Source organism: Quercus lobata, chromosome 6 (assembly GCF_001633185.2).
Source record: "Quercus lobata isolate SW786 chromosome 6, ValleyOak3.0 Primary Assembly, whole genome shotgun sequence".
Classification (NCBI taxonomy): domain Eukaryota; kingdom Viridiplantae; phylum Streptophyta; class Magnoliopsida; order Fagales; family Fagaceae; genus Quercus; species Quercus lobata.
This window is the reverse complement of record NC_044909.1, coordinates 21,430,285-21,451,680: the sequence shown is the minus strand read 5'-3', so window position 1 is coordinate 21,451,680 and position 21,396 is coordinate 21,430,285. Positions and strand designations below refer to the sequence as shown.

At 35.6% G+C, this 21,396-nt stretch overlaps 1 protein-coding gene and 1 non-coding gene across 2 annotated transcripts; one reads left to right on the top strand and one right to left on the bottom strand.

Moving 5' to 3' along the window:
• Positions 1–10,221: 10,221 nt before the first annotated feature.
• LOC115994774 (heat shock cognate 70 kDa protein 2-like) lies at positions 10,222–13,768 on the top strand. Its single transcript, XM_031119031.1, has 3 exons — positions 10,222–10,617; positions 11,194–12,509; positions 12,724–13,768. The coding sequence occupies exons 1-3, from the start codon at positions 10,401–10,403 to the stop codon at positions 13,486–13,488; spliced, it is 2,298 nt and encodes a 765-aa protein (XP_030974891.1). The 5' UTR covers positions 10,222–10,400; the 3' UTR covers positions 13,489–13,768.
• Positions 13,769–16,800: 3,032 nt separating this feature from the next.
• Positions 16,801–16,885, bottom strand: LOC115951065. The gene has a single exon (XR_004083201.1). It is a non-coding gene; the product is annotated as a small nucleolar RNA snoR31 (small nucleolar RNA).
• Between the last annotated feature and the right edge of the window lie 4,511 nt (positions 16,886–21,396).

The following is a 21,396-nucleotide window of genomic DNA, read 5'->3' as shown; positions in this document are numbered from 1 at the left end:
GAAAATAAAAAGGGACAAAAAGAGGAATAAATGGCACTGGTGGCTTCAGCGGTGGTGGACCTCTCATGCGACATGGTTGCTAGCAGTGGAAGGTTAGGTTTCAAAAAGAGATGAGGGAGGGATGAAGGTTGGGTTGTTTATGGGTTTTAGGGTGGGTCGGCTTTTTCATTCTCTGTACTTTTGGTATATGGATCGGAGCTGTGTGGATCGGACTGAGAAATGAACTGAGAGAGTGGATCGGACTGAGAAATGAACTGATGAGAGGGTGGATCGGATTGAGAAATGAGGGTGGATCGGACTGAGAAATTTTGGGGATTGGACTGAGAAATGAGCTATGTGGATCGGACTAAGAAATGGAAAAGGGAAACTCATCGTGTGTGGAGAGGATCGGTTGTGTGAGGGAGATGATCTTAAGCGTTTGGCGTGAGGGAGATGGTGGAGCTCGGTGTGTGGATCGGAGCTTGGAGAGCACTTGCTGCTTCAAGTGCGTGTGAGAGAGCTTAGACCGAAATTGTTTGAAGTGAAAATGAGAACGGAAATGGTTTTACACCTATGAACCCTTATTTTACAGTCAACATTGAAAATATTTTTAATTTGACCCAATTTTCCGGACCAACCAAACAACCTATTTTATGGAAAAGCATTTCTGAAATTAGTTTGAAGTCAAAACAAACACAGCCTTAGTGGAATCTGGTGGATAAACGCGTAAACGTACTATAGAGGAAATTCCAAAGAATTTTTATTTTAAGGTTTTGGCTTTTCAGCAAAGCAAAAACAAAGGCAGAATGTACCTTAACCAAGTCTAGACGTTAAGATTCTGAGTAACTATCTACAACTGTATCCCAAGTCCAAAAAAAACAAGGAGTGGATTTTGGTTAATGGGATGGTGTGTGTTGCTGCAAAAGGATTCTGGATTTGGATGAGTAAACTCCAAGCAATGCCAAATATGAGTCATGCCTTTTCTTGACCTCCCAACAAATTTTTTTTTTTTATTTGGTTAAAGGGAAATTGCATTAAACTAGCTAGCCATGAAAGGCGAAGTAATGACAGAAAGCCTTAAGGAGTACATACCAGTAGCATCTGAACTTAAAATATTACACAATACATTAGTAGGTGGCAAATCTAAAACAACAAAATTCCCAACAAGGGAGCAGCCAGCTCGAGCAAGGTTATCAGCGCACCTATTCCCCTCTCTAAAGATATGGTTGACCTCCCAACATTACCAGATTCTATCATTTGCCTTTGCCCACATTTAGTAGAATAAAATATACTAATGTTGCAATCAAAAAAAAAAAAAAATATATATATATATATATATATATACACTAATGTTAGCACACAGTGTGAAAACTCTGTAAAAATTGAAAGGGAAATGGATAAGTTAAGCCTCATTCGTTGTGTCGGTGAACAAATCCTTCAATGTGTGCTGTGCTTTACACCGCTCTTTAGTCTTTCAGCTTTACAGCTATACAAGCCGGCCAAACAGGAGTGTTCTCTTAATGCAACCCCCAGAAAGGACAGAGATAAGAACTCACTCACTGACCCATTTTTCCATCATTGCAGCATTTTTTTTTCTTTCCTTTTTTTGTTGTTTTCTTCTTACTTTCTGTCTGGTGGGTCTCTCTTACTACCATACAAACTTTGTTTTGATGAGTTTAGATTAGCTTTTACAAATTAACACATCTCAGCCTTAGTTTTCTCTGTCACCCATCATATATTGGAACCCTTCTTGTCCTTTTTTTTTTCTTCTTGGTTTTAATCATACTCTCTGGCAATCATAGATTCATATACGCTGATATTGGGGTGGTTTCAAGTGCTTGTCCCGAAAATAGACGCTGATCAGTTAATTATCTCCATCTGTTATAGTTAACTCTACTTCTGTTTTTTTTTTTTTTTTTTTTCCCTCATATTTTTGTCTCTATCTCTGTCACTTGAATTTCTGAAAGAACTCACCAAGTATTGTGTTCTTAACACTTTGCCTTAACGCCTCTTTCTATCTCAACACTTTCCCAAATTTGTATTATCCCTCTCTCTATCTCCTAACTCATCCCCAGTGTCACGCTGAACTCTCATCCCATAGAATCCCATCCCTATTGACCCTTTCTCAATGGCTTCTCAATCGATCCAAAGAAAGGAAAAAAAATTTCTCACTGAAACGGTGAGCTTTGTGAGTTCTCAGTACATTATGAGTTCTCCATCTTATCTTTTTAGTTAAGTCTCTATATGATTTTCTTTTTTCTTTTTTTTTTTGAAAAACAAATACACCGAAAGAGATTAAACTGTTAACGTATATTAGGGTATGTGGGCTTTAGGCCCACCTTGTTTACTTGTATAGCACACTTACTCGTACTGCATACTCTGCCTCTTATATAAAGGCACTTATGTATATTCTATTACTTGAGAAATACAATATAATTCATTCTGTATTTCTAACATGGTATCAGACCCACTACTCTAATCCTTTGGTGTGTCGCTCTTAAGCAGTCTTGTCTTCTTGGGTGTCATCTGTAGCTATTTTTTTTGTGAGTAGCACCGCTGCCTCCACCGCGACTTCAATACATCAAAGACCACTGCCTTGCTGCCACCACCGCTTCCGCTTCTCCGATCAAACCACAGATTGCACCATTGGAAAGTACTCTCTCCGATCTGCGTTTCTGTGAAATTTAGTCTTCATCGGACCTTCCACGCGCCTCCACGCGCCACTGTAATTCTCGGCGATATTGGCACACGCCTCCACGCGCCGCCAATATTCTTCACGCGCAGTCATGCGCCTCTTCTCTCTGTCACGCTCCTCCACGCGCTCTCACGCGCCAAAACTTGGTCCGCTGACGTCATCATCAGTGCCACGTCAGCCCTAACTACGTCAGCATCCACTCATCTGCTAACGTCAGCACCACGTCATCATGTGACGTCATCTGCTGACCGTTGACCTATAGTTGACCGTTGACTTTTACTTGCCGTTGACTTTGACTGTTGACTTTTCTCCAAAGTTGACTTTTTACAGTCCAGGTGCTCCTTACCTAGTTTTTCGCGTAGATTTCATTTTTGCATATTTTGCTTCTAAATGGACAATAAGGACAGGTCTTCTTCTTGTTGCAATAATCGTCGCCGACAATCCAGTAAACGTTTTTGCAGTTTTTGCAAACGTTTTGACCACAATATTGAGACTTGCTATCATCGTAACAAATCAGCTATGTCAATTTTCGTTGCTACTATTGCTAACACTGAGAGTGTCCAATCAATGGCTCCCGTCTCTGCACAGTCTAAGTCTTTAGGACGCACTTTCACCATGTCCACAGATGACCTTAAAAATATCATCATCAATGTCATTTGTATGGTTGGTAATGCATCTTATTCCTCTTCTCTTTCAGCTTTATCTGGTATATCTCCTTCTTCTTGGCTTATGGATTCTGCTTGTTGCAATCACATGACTCCTCACTTGTCCTTATTTTCTGAACTTAAACCTGCACCATACCCTCTTAATATTCACACAGCAAATGGTTCCACTATGTCTGGTCAAAATATAGGTTCTGTTTCGACCTCCAATCTCTCGGTTCCTGGTGTCTTTAATGTTCCTGACCTTTCTTACAATTTATTTTCTGTGGGATAATTAACTGAGTTAGGTTATCACATTATATTTGATTATTCTGGGTGTATTGTGCAGGATCCAAGCACGGGACAAGAGCTTGGGACCGGTCCCAGAGTTGGGCGTATGTTTCCCGTGGACAACCTTCGTCTTCCACTTGTTGCTCCTGTTTCTATTGTTGCAGCTGCTGCAGTTTCTTCTACTCCTTCCCTTGCACTTTGGCATGCTTGACTTGGTCACGCATCTTCCTCTTGAGTACAACAATTGGCTTCTAGAGGTTTGTTAGGTTTAGTGTCTACAGAAAATTTTGATTGTGTTTCATGTCAGTTAGGAAAACAATCAGCTTTGCCTTTCAATACTAGTGAATCAATATCCACTGATATCTTTGACCTTATTCATTCTGATGTTTGGGGGCCTTCCTCTGTCTCTAGTATTGGTGGGTCTCAAAATTTTGTTGTCTTTGTTGATGATTACTCTCACTATAGTTGGATTTTTAATATGAAACATCTTTTTGAGTTATTGCAAGTATATTCTAATTTTGCAAAAATGGTTGAAACTCAATTTTCCAAACGTATCAAAATTTTTCGATCTGATAATGCTCTTGAGTACACTCAATATGCTTTCCAAGCTGTTTTACATTCCTATGGCACTGTTCATCAACTAACTTGTGCAGGTACCTCTCAACAAAATGGTAGAGCCGAACGAAAACTTCGTCATATTCTTGACACTGTTCGTGCTCTTCTTCTCTCTGCCAAAGTTCCTGCTCCTTTTTGGGGTGAGGCTGCCCTTCATGCTGTTCATGCTATTAATCGCATTCCAAGTCCTGTTATTCAAAATCAAACTTCATATGGTGCTGCGACTATCACCGGTAAGTTGCGTCGGATCAACATCGGGATTCAAATCAACTGCAAAAGCAACTAAGTCAACGTCTATTTGCTCTGGATCTACTGGCCCGGACGCTTGAATCGTTCTTCTTCAGTCACATGAGCATAACAAACTTGAGCTTCGGTCAAGGTTTTGTTGTTTTCTTGGCTATGGCGAAACTCAAAAGGGGTATCGGTGTTATGATCCTGTCTCTCATCGTCTTCGTATCTCTCGTAATGTTGTCTTTTGGGAACATCGCTCCTTTGTCGAGCTCTCTCACTTCCGTGCCTCCCTATCTTCCTCCTCTGTTTTAGATCTTTTTCCAGATGAGGCACATAGTCCTTCTGTCACTGCTCCTGATCCTTCTGTAGTTACTCCTGATCCTCCTATAGACTTCTCTGTCCAATCACCAGATACCTTTGATCCCTTTCCTAGTTCACCCTTTAATGAACAGGTGGAAGATGCACAGGTTGAAGACAAGCTACCCAACCCTGAGCTTGGGTCCCCTGCTCCTGCTCCGCCTGAAGATCTTACACAAGACATTCCACCTCGTCACTCAACTCGGGTAAGATCCATTCCTACACATTTACTTGATTATCATTGTTACATTGCCCTTGCTACACTGCATGAGCCTCACACTTGGTTGCTCATATCTCATCTGTTCGAGCTCTCTTAGCTGTTGCTGCTATCAGAAAATGGGACCTTTTTCAGATGGATGTCAAAAATACATTTCTTAATGAGGATTTAAGTGAAGAAGTTTATATGCAACCTCCTCCTGGTCTCTCTGTTGAATCAAATAAGGTTTGTTACCTTCGGCCTGCTTTTTATGGCCTTAAACAAGCTCTATGAGCTTGGTTTGCCAAATTCAGCTCTACCATCTCTCGCTTAGGTTACATGGCCAGTCATTATGATTCTGCCTTATTTCTTCGTCGCACTGACAAAGGCACTATTTTACTTCTCCTGTATATGGATGATATGATCATAACTGGTGATGACCTCAGTGGCATTCAAGAACTCAAGGATTTTCTCAATCAGCAGTTTGAGATGAAAGATCTTGGACATCTCAGCTACTTCTTGGGTCTTGAAATCACTCATTCTACAGATGGACTTTATATTACTCAAGCCAAGTATGCCTCTGAACTCTTGTCTCGAGCTGGACTCACTGATAGCAAGACTGTTGACACTCTAGTTGAGCTTAATGCGCCTCTGACTCCGTCAGGGGGGAAACCGTTGTCTAATCCCTCTCTTTACAGACGCTTGGTTGGCAGCCTAGTTTATCTCACTGTCACTCATCCAGACATTTCCTATACTGTTCACCAGGTGAGTCAGTATCTGTCTGCTCCACGATCGACTCACTATGCTGCTGTTTTGCGCATTCTTCGATACCTAAAGGGCACTCTCTTCCATGGTCTTTTCTACTTTGCTCAGTCTCCTCTTGTTCTTCGTGCATTTTCTGATACTGATTGGGCAGGAGATCCCACTGATCGCAGTTCTACCACTGGTTATTGCTTTCTTCTTGGTTCTTCTCTGATTTCTTGGCGAAGCAAGAAACAAACTCATGTGGCCCGCTCTAGTACTGAAGCAGAATATCGTGCCCTTGCTGATACCACATCTGAACTCTTTTGGCTACGGTGGCTTCTCAAAGACTTAGGTGTATCCACATCCTCTGCTACTCCTCTTTATTGTGACAACCAGAGTGTCATTCATATTGCTCACAATGATGTCTTCCATGAACAGACTAAACACATCGAGATCGATTGTCATTTTATCCGTTATCATCTTGTCTATGGTGCTCTCAAACTGATCTCAATTTCTTCTAAAGATCAACTTGCAGATATCTTCACCAAGTCACATCCTAAGAGACGTCTTCACACTTTGGCTGACAACCTCAAGTTGGTCTCACATCCACATTGAGTTTGAGGGGGGCTGTTAATGTATATTAGGATATGTGGGCTTTAAGCCTACCTTGTTTACTTGTATAGCACACTTACTTGTACTGCACACTCTGCCTCCTATATAAAGACACCTATGTATATTCTATTACTTGAGAAATACAATACAATTCATTCTGTATTTCTAACATAAACTATATTTTAACACAAAGTCATTTTATTACTCTACAAAGTACAAACAAACAAAACTCATTTTTATATATTGTAATAATAATAATAATAATAATAATAATAATAATAATAATAAGATAAGGAATTGAAATTATGACTTCCAACTCGCAATTTCTAATCGAGAATTCTTTATATTCTGTAGCGTATAATATGACTGTGGTCTTGTTCATCTGGGGGTCTTTATGGTGTAACAAAACCTCACCCTTTTCCAGAGATTGTACTTCAAGAGGGGGTATTTAAAAAATAGATAAAACTTAAGTACAGTACCTTAAGTACTATTTTTTAAATTTCTCTTTTAAGATTCAACCATGTAGCTATTTAACTAAAAAATACACTTTGATCCCATGTGAAAAAATCCACATGAGAGAATCTTAAGAGAAGAATCTAAGGAACAGTACCTAAGTCTTACCCTTAAAAAGGGAGATATGGTTATGTGTCCGGGGTTATAGTAAAAAATGGGGGTTTTTTTTTTTAATTGACAGTGAAGGGGGCTGGGGGGAGTATTTATACTAAGAGTGAGGGAGATAGGATTATGTCTCTAGTTTTAACAAGAATTGAACAATATTATTCATGTGTTTAACAAGACAATATCACAATAAAAACAAAAATCTTATTATCCATGCATTTAAATAAGCTAGTATTGATTTGTTTGTTTAAATAGTAGGGATTTAAGGTATGAAAAATTTACAATAAAAGTCTTTATAAACATGGGATAGGGCGGGGCTAAAGTATCTAAGCTCATCCCCGCCCCACCCTGTAGCAGGAGCTAAAATCTCACTCCATTCCCGACCCACCATCTATGTGGAGTGGGAAAAACCCGTGAGGTGAAAGTGGGTAGGGACGAGTCAAGGCGGTGTGGGGCAAAATTGTCATCTCTAGTGTAGTGGATTGTTTTGGCCCTTTTGGAACTTTGGTAAAGTAGCACAAGTATGTCACGACTTTTTTTTTTTTTAAAGAGGATTATTTTTAGTTAATTAAATAAAATAACTTAAAATCTACTAAACTTTTCTTTAAAATGAATTCATAAAAAACCAACTTCTATTTTCTTATATTAATTATTTCATTAATACAATTTGTGATATCCAAAACTGCACTTTTTTGTCTTGTTTTTATGGTCAACAATTACAATTTATGTCATAAAAGAAAATAAATACTTCTATACAAGCTTTCAAGATGCTAGTTGAATCCAACTTTTTTATAGTGATGGCCTTACAATCCACTTAAGAAGGCTATGCCATTAATTGTTTTGATTTAAGGATGATATTATAATGTTAATATATTTAGTAACGTTTTTTTTTTTTTTTTTAATTTAAGAGGAGAAAACCCACTTAAATTATTATGTATTATAACTGTATATATTATTAATTATGAACTTATTATATATTTGTATAACTTTAAAATTATTAATTTTTTCTAATGTGAGATTAACTCACTATTTTTTCTTTTGAGAATACTATGTATTTAACATACACACACGGGGAGGGGGGAGAGAGGAGAAGCAGGGACGGAGCCAGAACTTGAAGTTAGGGGGGCAGTTTTGCTGTTAGTTGCGTGCAGTGGCTCTATCTTCCAGCTTAGTTGCTTAACAGCTAATGAGTTTTTTTTTTTTTTTTTTTTTTTTTTTTTTTTTTTATGTGTGCATCTAGGTATGGACAAAATTATTTTGTTTAAAATTTTTTAAAGGGTCAAGTTGTTTGCTTTAGGTAAAATTGGTTGATTGAGTTTAATTGTTTTTAGCTTTACTATTGGTAATTTTTATTGTTGAATAATTTTTTTGGACTTGTTTATTTTACTTTAGATTTTAGATCTGGCCTTTAAAATGAGGAAAATGCTAGAATTATAAACTTTTTTTTACAAATTATTAATGTGGTGAGTGCTTATTAGTAAGTAAAAATGTGATGTAAGTGATCGGCCCAAATGCAAACCAATAAACTTTACTACTACAACAATTTGTAAAAATGTTATAGAAAATTTTGTGGCTAGAGTAGTACTCCTAAAAGAATCAATGATAATATTAAAGGTGGCAAAGTGTGATTTTACATAACAAAATTACTAAAATTGGTGAGTATGTATATATTAATTAAAAAAAAAAAAAAATTAAGGGGGGCTATTGCCCCTCCTAGTCCAAGTCTCATTTAGTCTCTGAGAAGAAGGTTTTAAGGAAATTAACAGTGAGTTAAAGAGGTTTAAAGTCTGTATTGTGTATTCAAGAGTTAGGCTTTTTTAGATATGCACAATTGTCAGTTTTTTTAAAACTTTATCCTTTTTTCCCATGTGTTAAATACTTATTATTCTTAATATATATATATATATATAGTTTTTTATTTATGATGTTACCGGTTCAGTCACTAGTCGGACTAAAGAACCAGTATTCATTCCATTTTTCGATTTTTTAATAGTATCTATCATTAAAACCATGCAATTTATAGCTCAATCTAATAAAATTTGAATATGCCTTTATGCACTGCGGCCAATGCCCTCTTCTTTTCATATTTTTAATTATAAACTTATTATATATTATTAATTATATTATCAATCTAATTTATATTATTAATTATAAACTTATTATATATTTATACAACTTTAAAATTATTAATTCTTCATTTAAGATGTTCCCAGTTCGATCACCTGTTGGACTAAAGAACCGGTATTCATTCCATATTTCGATTCTTTAACGGTAATTTATAGCTCAATCTAATAAAATTCAAATATTCCTTAATGCACCGCAGCCGATGCCCTCTCCCTCTCTCTCTCTCTTTTTATTTTATTTTTTGTTTTCTAGTGGGGCATCACAATATGTTTCAGGGGATTGTATCTTGCTAGCTAGTTGTTGCTTCACCCAGCCAACCTTCCTTTAAAGAGCGTGATTTCTTCACATATAAAGAGGCTTATCCATGGGGAAAATTATTGGATACTCTCAGAGTACTATAAATGCATATTTTTTCATTTCACATGAATGATGAGTTTCATTAATTAAATTCATGGTAAGACCCACCATTCATATAAGAGAAAAAAATACATATTTATAATATTTCAGAAATACCTAATAATTTTTCTACCCACAAACGTACTTTTTAGATGAACCTTTTTGCTAAAATTTAAAAAAGATTAACTTTTTTGCTTGGTCGAATGGTAATATTCTCTGAGTTGAAAAACTCAAGAACACTCTATTTTCATATAAACGGGATGAATGATAATAATTATATATAAACACGTGGGCCATACGCATATGATAAACGCGTGGGCCATACTCATGTGATAAACGTTGCACAACTGTACAATGAGTATCTTGACAACGATAAATACCTTAACACACTCAGGCACTTTCTAATTCACTTCCTTGTCTTTGTATTACAAGACCTTTCATTCCGAAAGTAGCTGATAATTTCTCTATTCAGAAATGTACTTTTTGGATGAACTTTTTTACTAAAATTTAAAAAAGATTAACTTTTTTGCTTGGTCTAATGATAATATTCTCTAAGTAGAAAAACTCAAGAAGAACACTATTTTCTTATAAACGCGATGAATGATAATAATTATATAAACGCGTGGGCCATACTCATGTGATAAACGTTGCACAACTGTACAATGAGTATCTTGATAACGATAAATACCTTGACACACTCAGGCACTTCTTAATTCACTTCCTTGTCTTTGTATTACAACACCTTTCATTCTCTCCCTCGTCTCTTTCTTTCAAGCTGAACTCTCTCTCTATTTTCGAAAATTCTTTTTTCTTTGCTCGCAACAATCCTAGCATCTCTTTCTTTCAAGCTGAAACTTCTCTCTCTATTTTCGAAGAATTTGATATTTTTTTGCTCGCAACAATGGAAGGTGAAGAAGTTGGCCCTGCTATTGGAATCGATCTAGGCACGACCCACTCGTGCGTGGCTGTGTGTAAAAACGGCGGTGTGAAGATCATACCCAACGACCAAGGGTACCGTACGACGCCGTCTTATGTCGCATTCACTGATTATTCCGAGCCTTTGGTCGGTAATGAGGCCAAGAACCAGGTCGCCATGAACCCCAGCAACACTGTCTTCGGTAAAGTTTCTAATATGACCTTTTCTTTCTAATTTATTTATCAGAAAACGACCTCGTTTTGATGTAGCTGGTGAGATCCGATTCGTAGAGGATTGTCATGTCAAGGAAAATGGTTATGTAGGTTTTATTCTCTGGTCTTTTTTTATTTATTTTTCGGCTTCATGTGTTTTTTTTACTTTCTTATCAGATGAAAAGAGAGCTATTTCTATGAGTCTGTAGAAGTTATGTAACAAAAGTTCTTTCATTTTTGGGTTTATTATTATATTATTTTTTAGAATTAGATGCGACAATTTTAGATTAATTAGAGAAAAAAAAATTGCTAGATTTATGTTTTTTTGTAATCTAATAATTTAAATTATTTATGAAGTTGGAAGTCTTACTGTACTTAAATAAAATTGCATTTTCGGTCCATGAGAAATACAAATATAGTGTCGTATTTTTCTTCGGAGTTGGTTTGGTTTTTTTTTTTTTTGGTAGTCATCAATACTTATTGGCTTTATTAGATCTGAATGATTATGACATTATGTGATATTTTTGTCTATTGGATGCTTATGTTCTATCCTCTGGCGTTCACAGATGTTAAGCGTCTGATTGGTAGGAGATTCAATGATTCCTCAGTCCAGAATGACATGAAGCTTTGGCCATTCAAGGTCATATCTAGTCCTGGTGATAAACCCGAAATTGAGGTCAACGACGGGAAGAAGCAGTTTTCAGCTGAGCAAATATCGTCCATGGTCCTTAAGAAGATGATTGGGACTGCTGAGGCCTACCTTGGTACGACAGTCAAGAATGCGGTTGTGACCGTTCCAGCTTACTTTAATGACTCTCAGCGCCAGGCAACTAAGGATGCTGGCTTCATTGCTGGTCTCGATGATGTAAGTATCATCGATGAGCCCACTGCTGCAGCCAGTGCTTATGGTTTTGACAAGATGGCAACCAGTACTGTTAGTAAGAATGTTTTGATTTTTGATCTTGGTGGTGGAACTTTTGATGTCTCACTTCTTACAATTAGAAAGGGAAACTTTGAAGTGAAGGCCGCAGCTAGTGACACTCACCTTGGAGGAGAGGACTTTGATAATAGAATGGTGAACTTCTTTGTTAATGAGTTTAAGAGGAAGAACGAGGATATTAGTGGGAACCCCAAAGCCCTTAGTAGGTTGAGGACTGCTTGTGAGAGGGCAAAGAGGGAACTATCATTCACTACAAGTACCACCATTGGTATTGACTCATTGCATGACGGTGTTCACTTCAAGTTAGAAATCAGTCGTGCTAAGTTTGAGGAGCTCAATATGGATCTCTTTAAAAAGTGTATGGAGCCCGTTGAGAAGTGTTTGAAGGTTGCTAAGATGGACAAGAGCACTGTCGATGATGTTGTCCTTGTTGGAGGTTCTACTAGGATTCCCATGGTGCAGCAGCTGTTGCGGGACTTCTTCAATGGGAAGGAGCTTTGTAGGAGCGTCCACCCAGAAGAAGCTGTTGCCTATGGTGCTGCTATTCAGGCTGCTAGCTTGACTCAAAAGGGTAGGGAGGAGGTTCAGGATCTGCTGTTATCAGATGTCACCCCTTGGTCACTTAGGTTGGAGACTGCCAAAGGCGTGACGACTGTCTCGATTCCAAGAAATGCCAGCATCCACACCAAGGTGTCCACTGTGCTCACCTATCCTAACAACCAACATGGTGTCTTCTTCCAGGTTTATGAGGGTGAGAGCACAGGATCCATGGACAACTTGCTAGGCAACTTTACGGATTATGACATTCCTCCAGCTACCAAGGGTGAAGCTCATTTCACTGTCTGCTTAGAAATTGATGCCAATGGTATCTTAAATATTGACTCTGCTAAGGATGAGGAGCACAAGATTCTGGCCAACAATGCTTTGGAGATGAAGATTCAGGTACTTTAATTTTCATATAGCATGAAACACCACCTATCAGCATTGAATTATGTAAAATCCTTATTTTGATAAAGAATAGAAGTTAAGTTGTTAAAGGAACTCTCACGCTCTGTATTTGTTTGCTTTTTTCAAACTCCATATTTTGTTTCTTGAAAAAAAATTGTGAAAAATGTTACGTCTTTTAATATATACGACATTCTCTTTTTTGGTGCAGAATCTGCAAATAAGCAGTATGGAGAAAAATACAGAGAATAGAAGCAGTATGGAGCAGAATCGTACTTGCCCCAAAAACCATGATCTCATGCTAAAGAATAATGAGCTCATGTTAAAGAAAAACTGCAATGAATGCAAGTTAGATAATTACGAATGTAATGGATGCAAGTTAGACGGCTTTGGAATGAGATACAGATGTGACAAGTGTGACTATGATCTTCACTTAGCTTGCATGCATAGCCCACCCACCACAACTCACAAGCTCTTCAAAGACTCCATTTTCAAATTCTACAATCAGCTCCCTAGTAACTGCAAGAGGGATTGTGACGCTTGTGGGAAACAAGTCGAAGGTTTCGTCTACCATTGCCATGAAAAAGACTTGGTTTTGCACCCTTGCTGTTGCAACCTCGAGAATGAACTCGGATATGATGGTATGAAATTTCACCTTCGTAAGACTGAGTCAAAGTGCGAAATGTGCGATCAAATTAAAGGGTGTTCTTATGTGTCGGAGTGTGGCCAACTTAATATTCATGTTTCTTGCATATGGAAAATGTTGGATGAGTTGTCTTTGGAGAAGAAGGGAAAGTCTTTGGAGAAATCGGAGCTGCCTATTCAGCGTCAACAATTGAAGAGAAATAATGGGATGGGTAAAATGTTGAAGATGGTGAAAGCAATTCTCCGGGCCATTGTTAGTATTCTTATTGGCGATCCAACAACAATTCTTGCCAGCGCTCTAGTTGAGTTGGTGACTTTGGTCTTTAATTAAATAGATAAGAGTTTTGTATTTGTTTTTATTAGCTGTAATGTGTGCAGGGCTGGCCCTAGGCGTAGGCCACTTAGGCAGGGCCCGGCTCAATTTGGTCTTTAATTAAATAGATAAGAGTTTTGTATTTGATTTTTATTGACTGTCATGTGTGCAGGGCTGGCCCTTGGCACAGGCCACTTAGGCAGGGCCGGCTCAACAGTCCAGAGGGTCTTAAGTGAAAATTTTAAGTATAGTTTTTTTATATATAAATATTAATTAAATAATATATATTGTATTTTTTATTTAAAATCTATTTTTCTTGCTTCTTGAGATGCAAAATTATTAATTAAGTTTTTGTATAACGTGCTGTCCAGCCTGTCCTATGTGCAAAAAATGTGATGTCCTATGACTCCTATCAATCAATCATGCAGTGAGATAGACTAAAAAAAAAAAAATTTAATTGAATAAATAACAAACTCTTTATCTTAATTTTCGAAAGGATAGAGACAGGGAGAAGATTACCTTTGATATGCCCACGGCCCACGCTGCCCCATTTCAATTTTGAATTTACTGTGAATTGAAGGGAATCAACAAAGAAAGATTTCAAGCTAGATTGAGTGTACAGAAAGAGATCAAGAATCAAGATGAAGAAAAGAAAGATAAGAATATAGATGGACAAGCAGAGAGATAGAGTGATGAGAGATTTTTCTTTTGTTTTTGAAATTTATAATCTCTATTATAGCATATTTCAAGACAATTACGTTATATTATTAATGAATTTGTCTGGTATTAATTTTGATTTTAACATATTTTAAGAATGAGTTAATAAATTTGTCTCCTAAAATTTAATTTTGTTAGCTGAAGTTTGACTATTTTTGTTTTTTCCCTTTTTAATCTTCTACATTTTACGATATAATAAGACCTTTTTAATGCATTTTATTGACCAATAAAAATACTTAAATTTTTTTTAATTAAAATATATAGATAAATATATTATATATAATTTTTTTTTTTTATAAGTGGGGGCCTTCTTTTATTTAGGGGATTTAAGCGATTGCATCAATTGCATCAACTATTGAGCTAGCCCTGCACTTAGGCCATGACCCAGGTCCCCTATAAGAGAAAGACCCTCAAATGTGAGGCCTATATATAATTGTTTTTTTTTTTTTTTAAAGTAAGATGAACATTTTTTTCTCCAATTTTAAGAAGAGATATGCTAGGTTATTACAGGTTCTACCGTATAAAATTTACAAATTAAAATGCCACCAATCATCAAAGCACATTTCAAACATTCATTTAAGCAGTTAAAGTCCATCAACCACATACATTAACATATCAGTTTATAAGCTTTATTTACTAAAATTTATAGTATTTATAGTATTTTCTTTTAAGAAAGCCCAAAAAGACTATTGATGCTAAAAATATTACAAATTTTGTTACATAGGTCTTACAAATTATTACGTCACCAATAATAAGAAGTTAATTCAAATTAGTCTCTGAGCGCATGCGTGCTTAGAGACTCTTCTTTTTACTTTTTTTATTTTTTATTTTTTTATAAAGTTAATAATTTTCATGCATCATAATTCAGAGTTGCTAACAGCCTATTTGGATGGCCTGTTTTCGTAACTCAATTTTTAGTTTCCATAACTCATAACTCAAAAATGGTGGGACCCATAGCTCAATATCCGTTTGGCACACGATAACTCTGTTTCCATCACTCAATTCTCTGATTTTTGAGTTATGAGTTATGGAAACTAAAAACACATTTTAGCTATTTTTAGTTTCCATAACTCATAACTCAATGGCATTTCTGTAAATAACACTACATGGAAGGACCCACTATCAGTCACAGCCGCAACTTTTGACCATCTTTTTTTTTTTTTTACTTTCCTTCTTTACTGGGTTTGGTGCATGCGTTCTTCATGTTCTTTTTTTTCTTTTTCCTTTCACACTAGTGGCTTCTTCATGTTCTTCACTGGGTTCAGTTCTTTCTCTTTTTTTTCTTTTTTTCTTTTTTTTGTTCTTTCATTGGGTTCTTTTTTTGGCTGGGCTTTTTTGGGTTCAATTCTATTTATTTATTTATTTTTTACTGGGTTCGGTGAGTTTGGGTATTGAAAGAAAAAACAAAAAAAAAAGCTGCACTGAGTGACAGATATGAAAATATTGAGTGATGGTGCCAAACGAGTGTGAAAAATTAAGTGATGAGTAATGAGTGATGGAAATTGAGTTATGAAATTTTTGCATCCAAACAGTCTCAAAATTTTCCAATCACAAAAATATATAGGGGTGTGATGAGATTTATACAAAAAAATTATTTCACCCTCAAATACATAGATTTGAATAATGATGCATGAAAATTATTAACCTTTACAAAAAAAAAATAAATAAATAAATAAAATAGAATAGCCTTTGCTTAGAGGCTAGTAGTTTTAAATTTCATAAGAAAAATCGTAACTATTCTATCTTTGAATTAAAATAAATAGTTAGCTTAAAAAATAGTGTATATTATTTTGTTTTATCAACGTTAGAGGAAAAATATCTATCCAAAAACACTCACAGGCCCAGAGTAATTTCTCAAACACATGTAAAAAAAGACTATACTTGTTATATCTTCACGTTAAAGAGGCAATTCAAAATAAAAAGTTTATAATAACTTTAACATTTTTTTATTTCTTTCGAAGAAAAATACTAGTGCACACAGTGCAAAAATACACTGAAAAATGTGACTTACGTTTCTAGTGTGTACGATAAACACCGCCTTTGGGGTTATTCTTACTAAACCCTACGAAAGTTTACAGAATTTCTTGAGCTCGGTTTTTTGTTAGCTCAATAAATATTAGTGAGATTTTAGGGAGGTCTGCTGAACTAGTATGCGGATCACTCTATATAAAAAATAAACATTTGCTACAATCAGAAACAATTGCAAGTTACAATTTAGGCTTAATGAATCAAATGCAAATTCAAAATCTTAAGATTCTATATAAATGACATGACTAGGCTTCAACCAAATATCTAACTTGATCAATATACTCTGTTGAATTTTTTGTATTTTCAACTAAAGCAATATTGCATAGTTTAAGCCCAATCTAGATAAGACAGGTATCAATCCTACCTACTTTGGAATTTAATTTACGTGATTCAAAATTATGTGACACCCAATTAATATTTCTCCACACATTTTGTATATAATCAATTCTATACCAAAACAATGTTTCACAATATAGGATTAGTGATATGCAAAATCAATGAATGGCTCCAAAATTGTATTCACAAGATAGATTATTTTATGAGAATCAAACCTCGTTTTATTTCCTAACCGATTATCAAACATTAACAGATTTAGTAACAATTCGTTTAATCAATAATGAATATCTCAGATCAAGTGTTGGATTAATTTATTTCGCTTCATGCCAATCTATAAAACCAAAAAACAATAACACACAAAAACAGAGGGACTCATAAGCATACAAGTGCAACATCAAAAAATACAATGAAAGAGAAGAGTGGATGAAATCCTAGGAAAAGTAGTGATACGGGTTGTGTGGGGTACGGGTAACTATATTCCAACCAATATGCTTGACCTAAATGCCATAACCGGGTAGAGCATTTTTTGTATTCTATTTAAGTTCAATTACAAATTACATCCCTTAATTTTGTCTAAAATGTGATTTAATTATATAACTTTTGATTCATTCCATTACTCTCTGTAAAAATTGCACTGGTCTCTTAAAAAACCAACGTAATTTCGATTTATCATCGATTTTTGATATAATAAATAATAATAAAAAAAATCATGTTATAACTGATTAAGACATCAAATAAAAGAGATTATCCTTCACACAACGTCATTTCCTGAGATCTACCAATTTCCTGGAATAAATAAGTTAAATTGTTTTCTCTATCTTTGAAAATAGAAATTCTTACCATATTTTAGTTTTTTATTTTTTATTTTATATATATATATATATATATATATATATATAAAGTATTGTGCTTATCTATTTTTGGGGTGTTCGAGGACCGAGAAGAATAAGAGGCAAGGTGTAATGCACCCACTACAAAAAAACTAGACTATTGCGGTGGTTTTTTTGCGGGTGCCAAAAATGCCGCTATATGTTGCCTATTGCGGTGTTTTTTGGGACCGCTGCTATACATAGGGTCTATTGCAGCGTTTTTTAGGACTGCCGCTATAGGATAGTCTTTTGCAATGTCCTACAATAGCGGGACATAAAACCGCCGCCATATATATATTTTAGAGGTGGTAACGTAGATATAGCAGCACTCCTAAAACCCGCCGCAATAAATACACATTTTGCGCAAATGCTATAGCGACGGTAGAGAAAAAATGCCGCAATATGCGAGCTATAGCTACATTTTGTATGACTACCTCAATAGGGACTCCTTTTGCACCGCTATAGACCTTTAAATTTCCAGCCCCAAAATTTCCCTCTGTTATTTTCATCTTCCCTCTTAGGTTTTTACTTTTCCCACTTAATACACTTTTCCCACTTATCATTCTCACTCTCACTCTCTCTCAATTCGAAACTCTCACTCTCTCCAAACTCTCAATCCCAAATCCTTGTCGAGCTCCGCTCTGCTCCGCCACCAACATCTCCACCCTCCACTCTATCCCCGAGCTCGACAAAACCACCCTCCACTCTGTCCCCAAGCTCAACAAAACCACCCTCTGCTCCGTCCTTGAGCTCAACAAAACCACCCTCTGCCACCAACATCATTCCGATTCGTAAGTTTTTTAATTGTTTTTATTTTGTTTTTTAATTTTTTAATTTTTAATTTTATTTTTGTTGATTAATCTGTACTCATTGTGCAAGGAATCCTGCTTCTACATCCATCTCCATCTCCCAATCCAAAGGTACTCTCCCTCTCTCTCGATTCCATCCCACTCAAGGTTTGGGTTTTTTTTTTTTTTTTTTTTGGGTTTGGTGATTTTATGAATTTAGTTAATTCATTGGGTATTTAAATTGGTATTAATTTACATTATTATGTTTTTGGTTAATTTTCTGAGATCTATTTGGTTAATTTATTGTGTTTTTTTTTTTTTTTTTTTTTGGTGTTTGAATTGTTATGTTGGAGATATGATGGTGAATACTATACAAAAATGTGATGGTTCTAAGTTTTGTTTGAAAGTTTAAATGAGCTTAAAAGTGTCATGTAAGTGATTTGGTTTTGAGCTTTGGTGTATGCTGCTAGATCATTTCAGGTTAGTCAGGTAAAGGTAGATTGAGTATCTCAGCTGTGAACTTGATAGCATTTTAGTTTATACTCCCTGTTTGGTTTCCGAGAAAACAAGAAAAGAAAGAGAAAATGTGGGTTTGTTTGGTTGGTTTTGAAATATTGCATTTTGGGTTTGTTTGGTTATTGAGAAAATGTGGGAAAGGAAAAGATATATTGGTGGTTCCTGGTTGATTGTATATGGGGTTATAGCATTTGGGATTGTGTTTCTAGTGAATTTGATTTTGACTATGTGGACTAGAAGAAAGTTCATTTTCTTATGCTAAGTGAACCAATTTGTTTTAAATTTATAATCTTTTGGTTGCAGTGGTGCCTATCAATGTTGTCTTAATTGGTACCAAACCATTTATAAAAGCACATCTGACCCGAGGAGTTAGTCTACCTGAGAAGAGGGAGAGGGCTGTAGGAGGGGATCGGTATAGTGGGAGGAAGCTTCCTGAAAGAGTATACCTTCCCCCCTGCATTGAATGCTCTGTAACAACCTTATCAGCTGTATTAATGAGGAAATGATCCCTGAACAGTGTTTTCACAGCTAGCAACCCTTTCTACCACCTTCAGCAGAACCCTGATGGGACAAGTATCTAGAGAAGAACTATGGAGTATACAGGTGGAGGGCTAGGATGTCGAGAAGGAGGATATATAAGAGGAATGAAGCTTTACAACAAAAGGGGGAGACCTTTTGAGAAAGAGAGAGAAAAATAGAAAAGGGAACAATGTATAGCTTGATAAAAACCAGGGTAAGACATCTACAAGAACTCTTCCTCAGAATTGACTGAGGAGGACTTTTTTCTTATCAACAACTATTTGGTTTGCTCTCCCTTAGCTAATAAGCACTTCACTGGCCTTAGGCTTAGCTTGCAACGATACTTAAATTGTCTTCCCACCTCTATATAAAATAGTTCTATTGTTTGGGCTTGGGTATAAGTGCAAGACACTACTGATCTAAGTGGGTTTGGGCTGCCAGATCCAGTCCTTACAGTATTGTTTATTTGTATTGTTTTTTTAAATTGTTCCATTTTGATGATATTGAAGTTGGTATTTGTCATTTGATTTGTTGTTTTGAAATTTTCTGCTGGGTGTGTTTGTTTGATTACCAAGAAATTGGCATGAAAGTTAAAAGAAAAATAAAGGAAAATAAAAAATAATACACAAATGACACATAAGTTGATGTGACTTTTTCTAAAACCAGTTAAATATTTTCTTAATTGTGATTAAGTGACATTTAAGAAATTTATCAGCCATATTAACATTTTTTATGAGTTAGATCATGATAAGGAGCACACTGAAGTGGAAATATAAAGAGTATGGATTAATTGACATAGACGTTTTTCTAATGACCAAAATGAAACTATCCCTAAAAGTCAAGAACTAAAAGGCGAAATACTAATGATTTATCTTAAATCTATTAACATGAACAAAATATTGTTTGTATTTTTGATAAAATAAGTTATTATTCTATTTTTACAAAATTAATGAATAATTTATAATTAGAAAGGTTGTGTATGCAAAGCATTAATCTACCGGTACAAATCAATAATGATAAATCATTAATTTTATAGCATGAGAAATATTTTTATATCAAATGTTGAGACATGCGATATCACATCATTACTAATGAAGAGTTAAGAGATACATTGTTATAAATAGAAAACCTTTAATCCTTTATCCTCTATTTGTGATCAGAAAGAGGGGGAAATTGGCTATAGTATGGAGAAGATAAACGAACGAGTTCGACAATATGAAATTAAAGAATATAGAAGATCATTTAGAACAACGAAGGTCATGGCTCAATGTAATGAGGCAATGAGCACAAGAATATAGCACAAACCCAAAAATCGTGAATCAATGTAAAAAAGATCAATTGAGTCAACAAAGAGACATAGCTTCTCTTGAAAAAGAGGAGACACTACTCAAGAAAAGGCAGACTCTCATTGTATTAGGTATTATGTATCAAATGCCAAACCATCCCTTCCTTGATTCCTCATCTAGAGCTACTTTATAAATTACTAATTAATAAGTGGTAGAGTTTACCAAAGAAAAATGAAAAGTATATATTCTCCCTAAATCTTGCTTTGAGAAAAATTGAAGAAATGGGTGTTTATATGTATGTTTAGGCTTCATATTCATTGCTACCTAACCAATCTCTATATTTGATTAATCATTTGTGTTTCTTTTTTAATTTTTATATTACTCACTTGTGTTATTAGAAATAACGTAGCATAAAGTACTAGTTTCTTTTATTTTTATTTCCTATTTAACCGATCCAAATTTTATAAGTTCCAACCCAATGTTTTAAAATTTTTTATGATTAGGGTTGTCTAGAATCATCCAAAGACCCGACCCACCTGAACAAACCAACCAGATCCGATCCAATGCCGGCCAACCCGACTACTCCGGCGGTAGGTGGTGGATCTTCACCACTAGAAATCGACTCTGGTGGGTCAATTTCGGTTTCCCTACACTAAAAGCCAAAAAAACTTGAACCGACCAAAAGATACACAAATTCTGGCAAAAATTTCCAGAATCCGGTGAAATTTTCCAGATTCTAGTAACAATTTTCTAGATTCCGACAAAAAAACCTAGATTTTGGCGATATTTCACTTAGATTTGGTGAGATTTTGACTGGATCTGGCGAAATCTCATCGAACCTAGTGAGATTTTCACCAAATCTGGCAA

Excerpts from the sequence above, each read along its gene's own strand:
- LOC115994774 (XM_031119031.1), top strand. The coding sequence starts at position 10,401 with ATGGAAGGTGAAGAAGTTGGCCCTGCTATTGGAATCGATCTAGGCACG. Across the intron at positions 10,618-11,193 it reads CCCCAGCAACACTGTCTTCG|ATGTTAAGCGTCTGATTGGT; the intron begins GTAAAGTTTCTA and ends TGGCGTTCACAG. Across the intron at positions 12,510-12,723 it reads CTTTGGAGATGAAGATTCAG|AATCTGCAAATAAGCAGTAT; the intron begins GTACTTTAATTT and ends TTTTTGGTGCAG.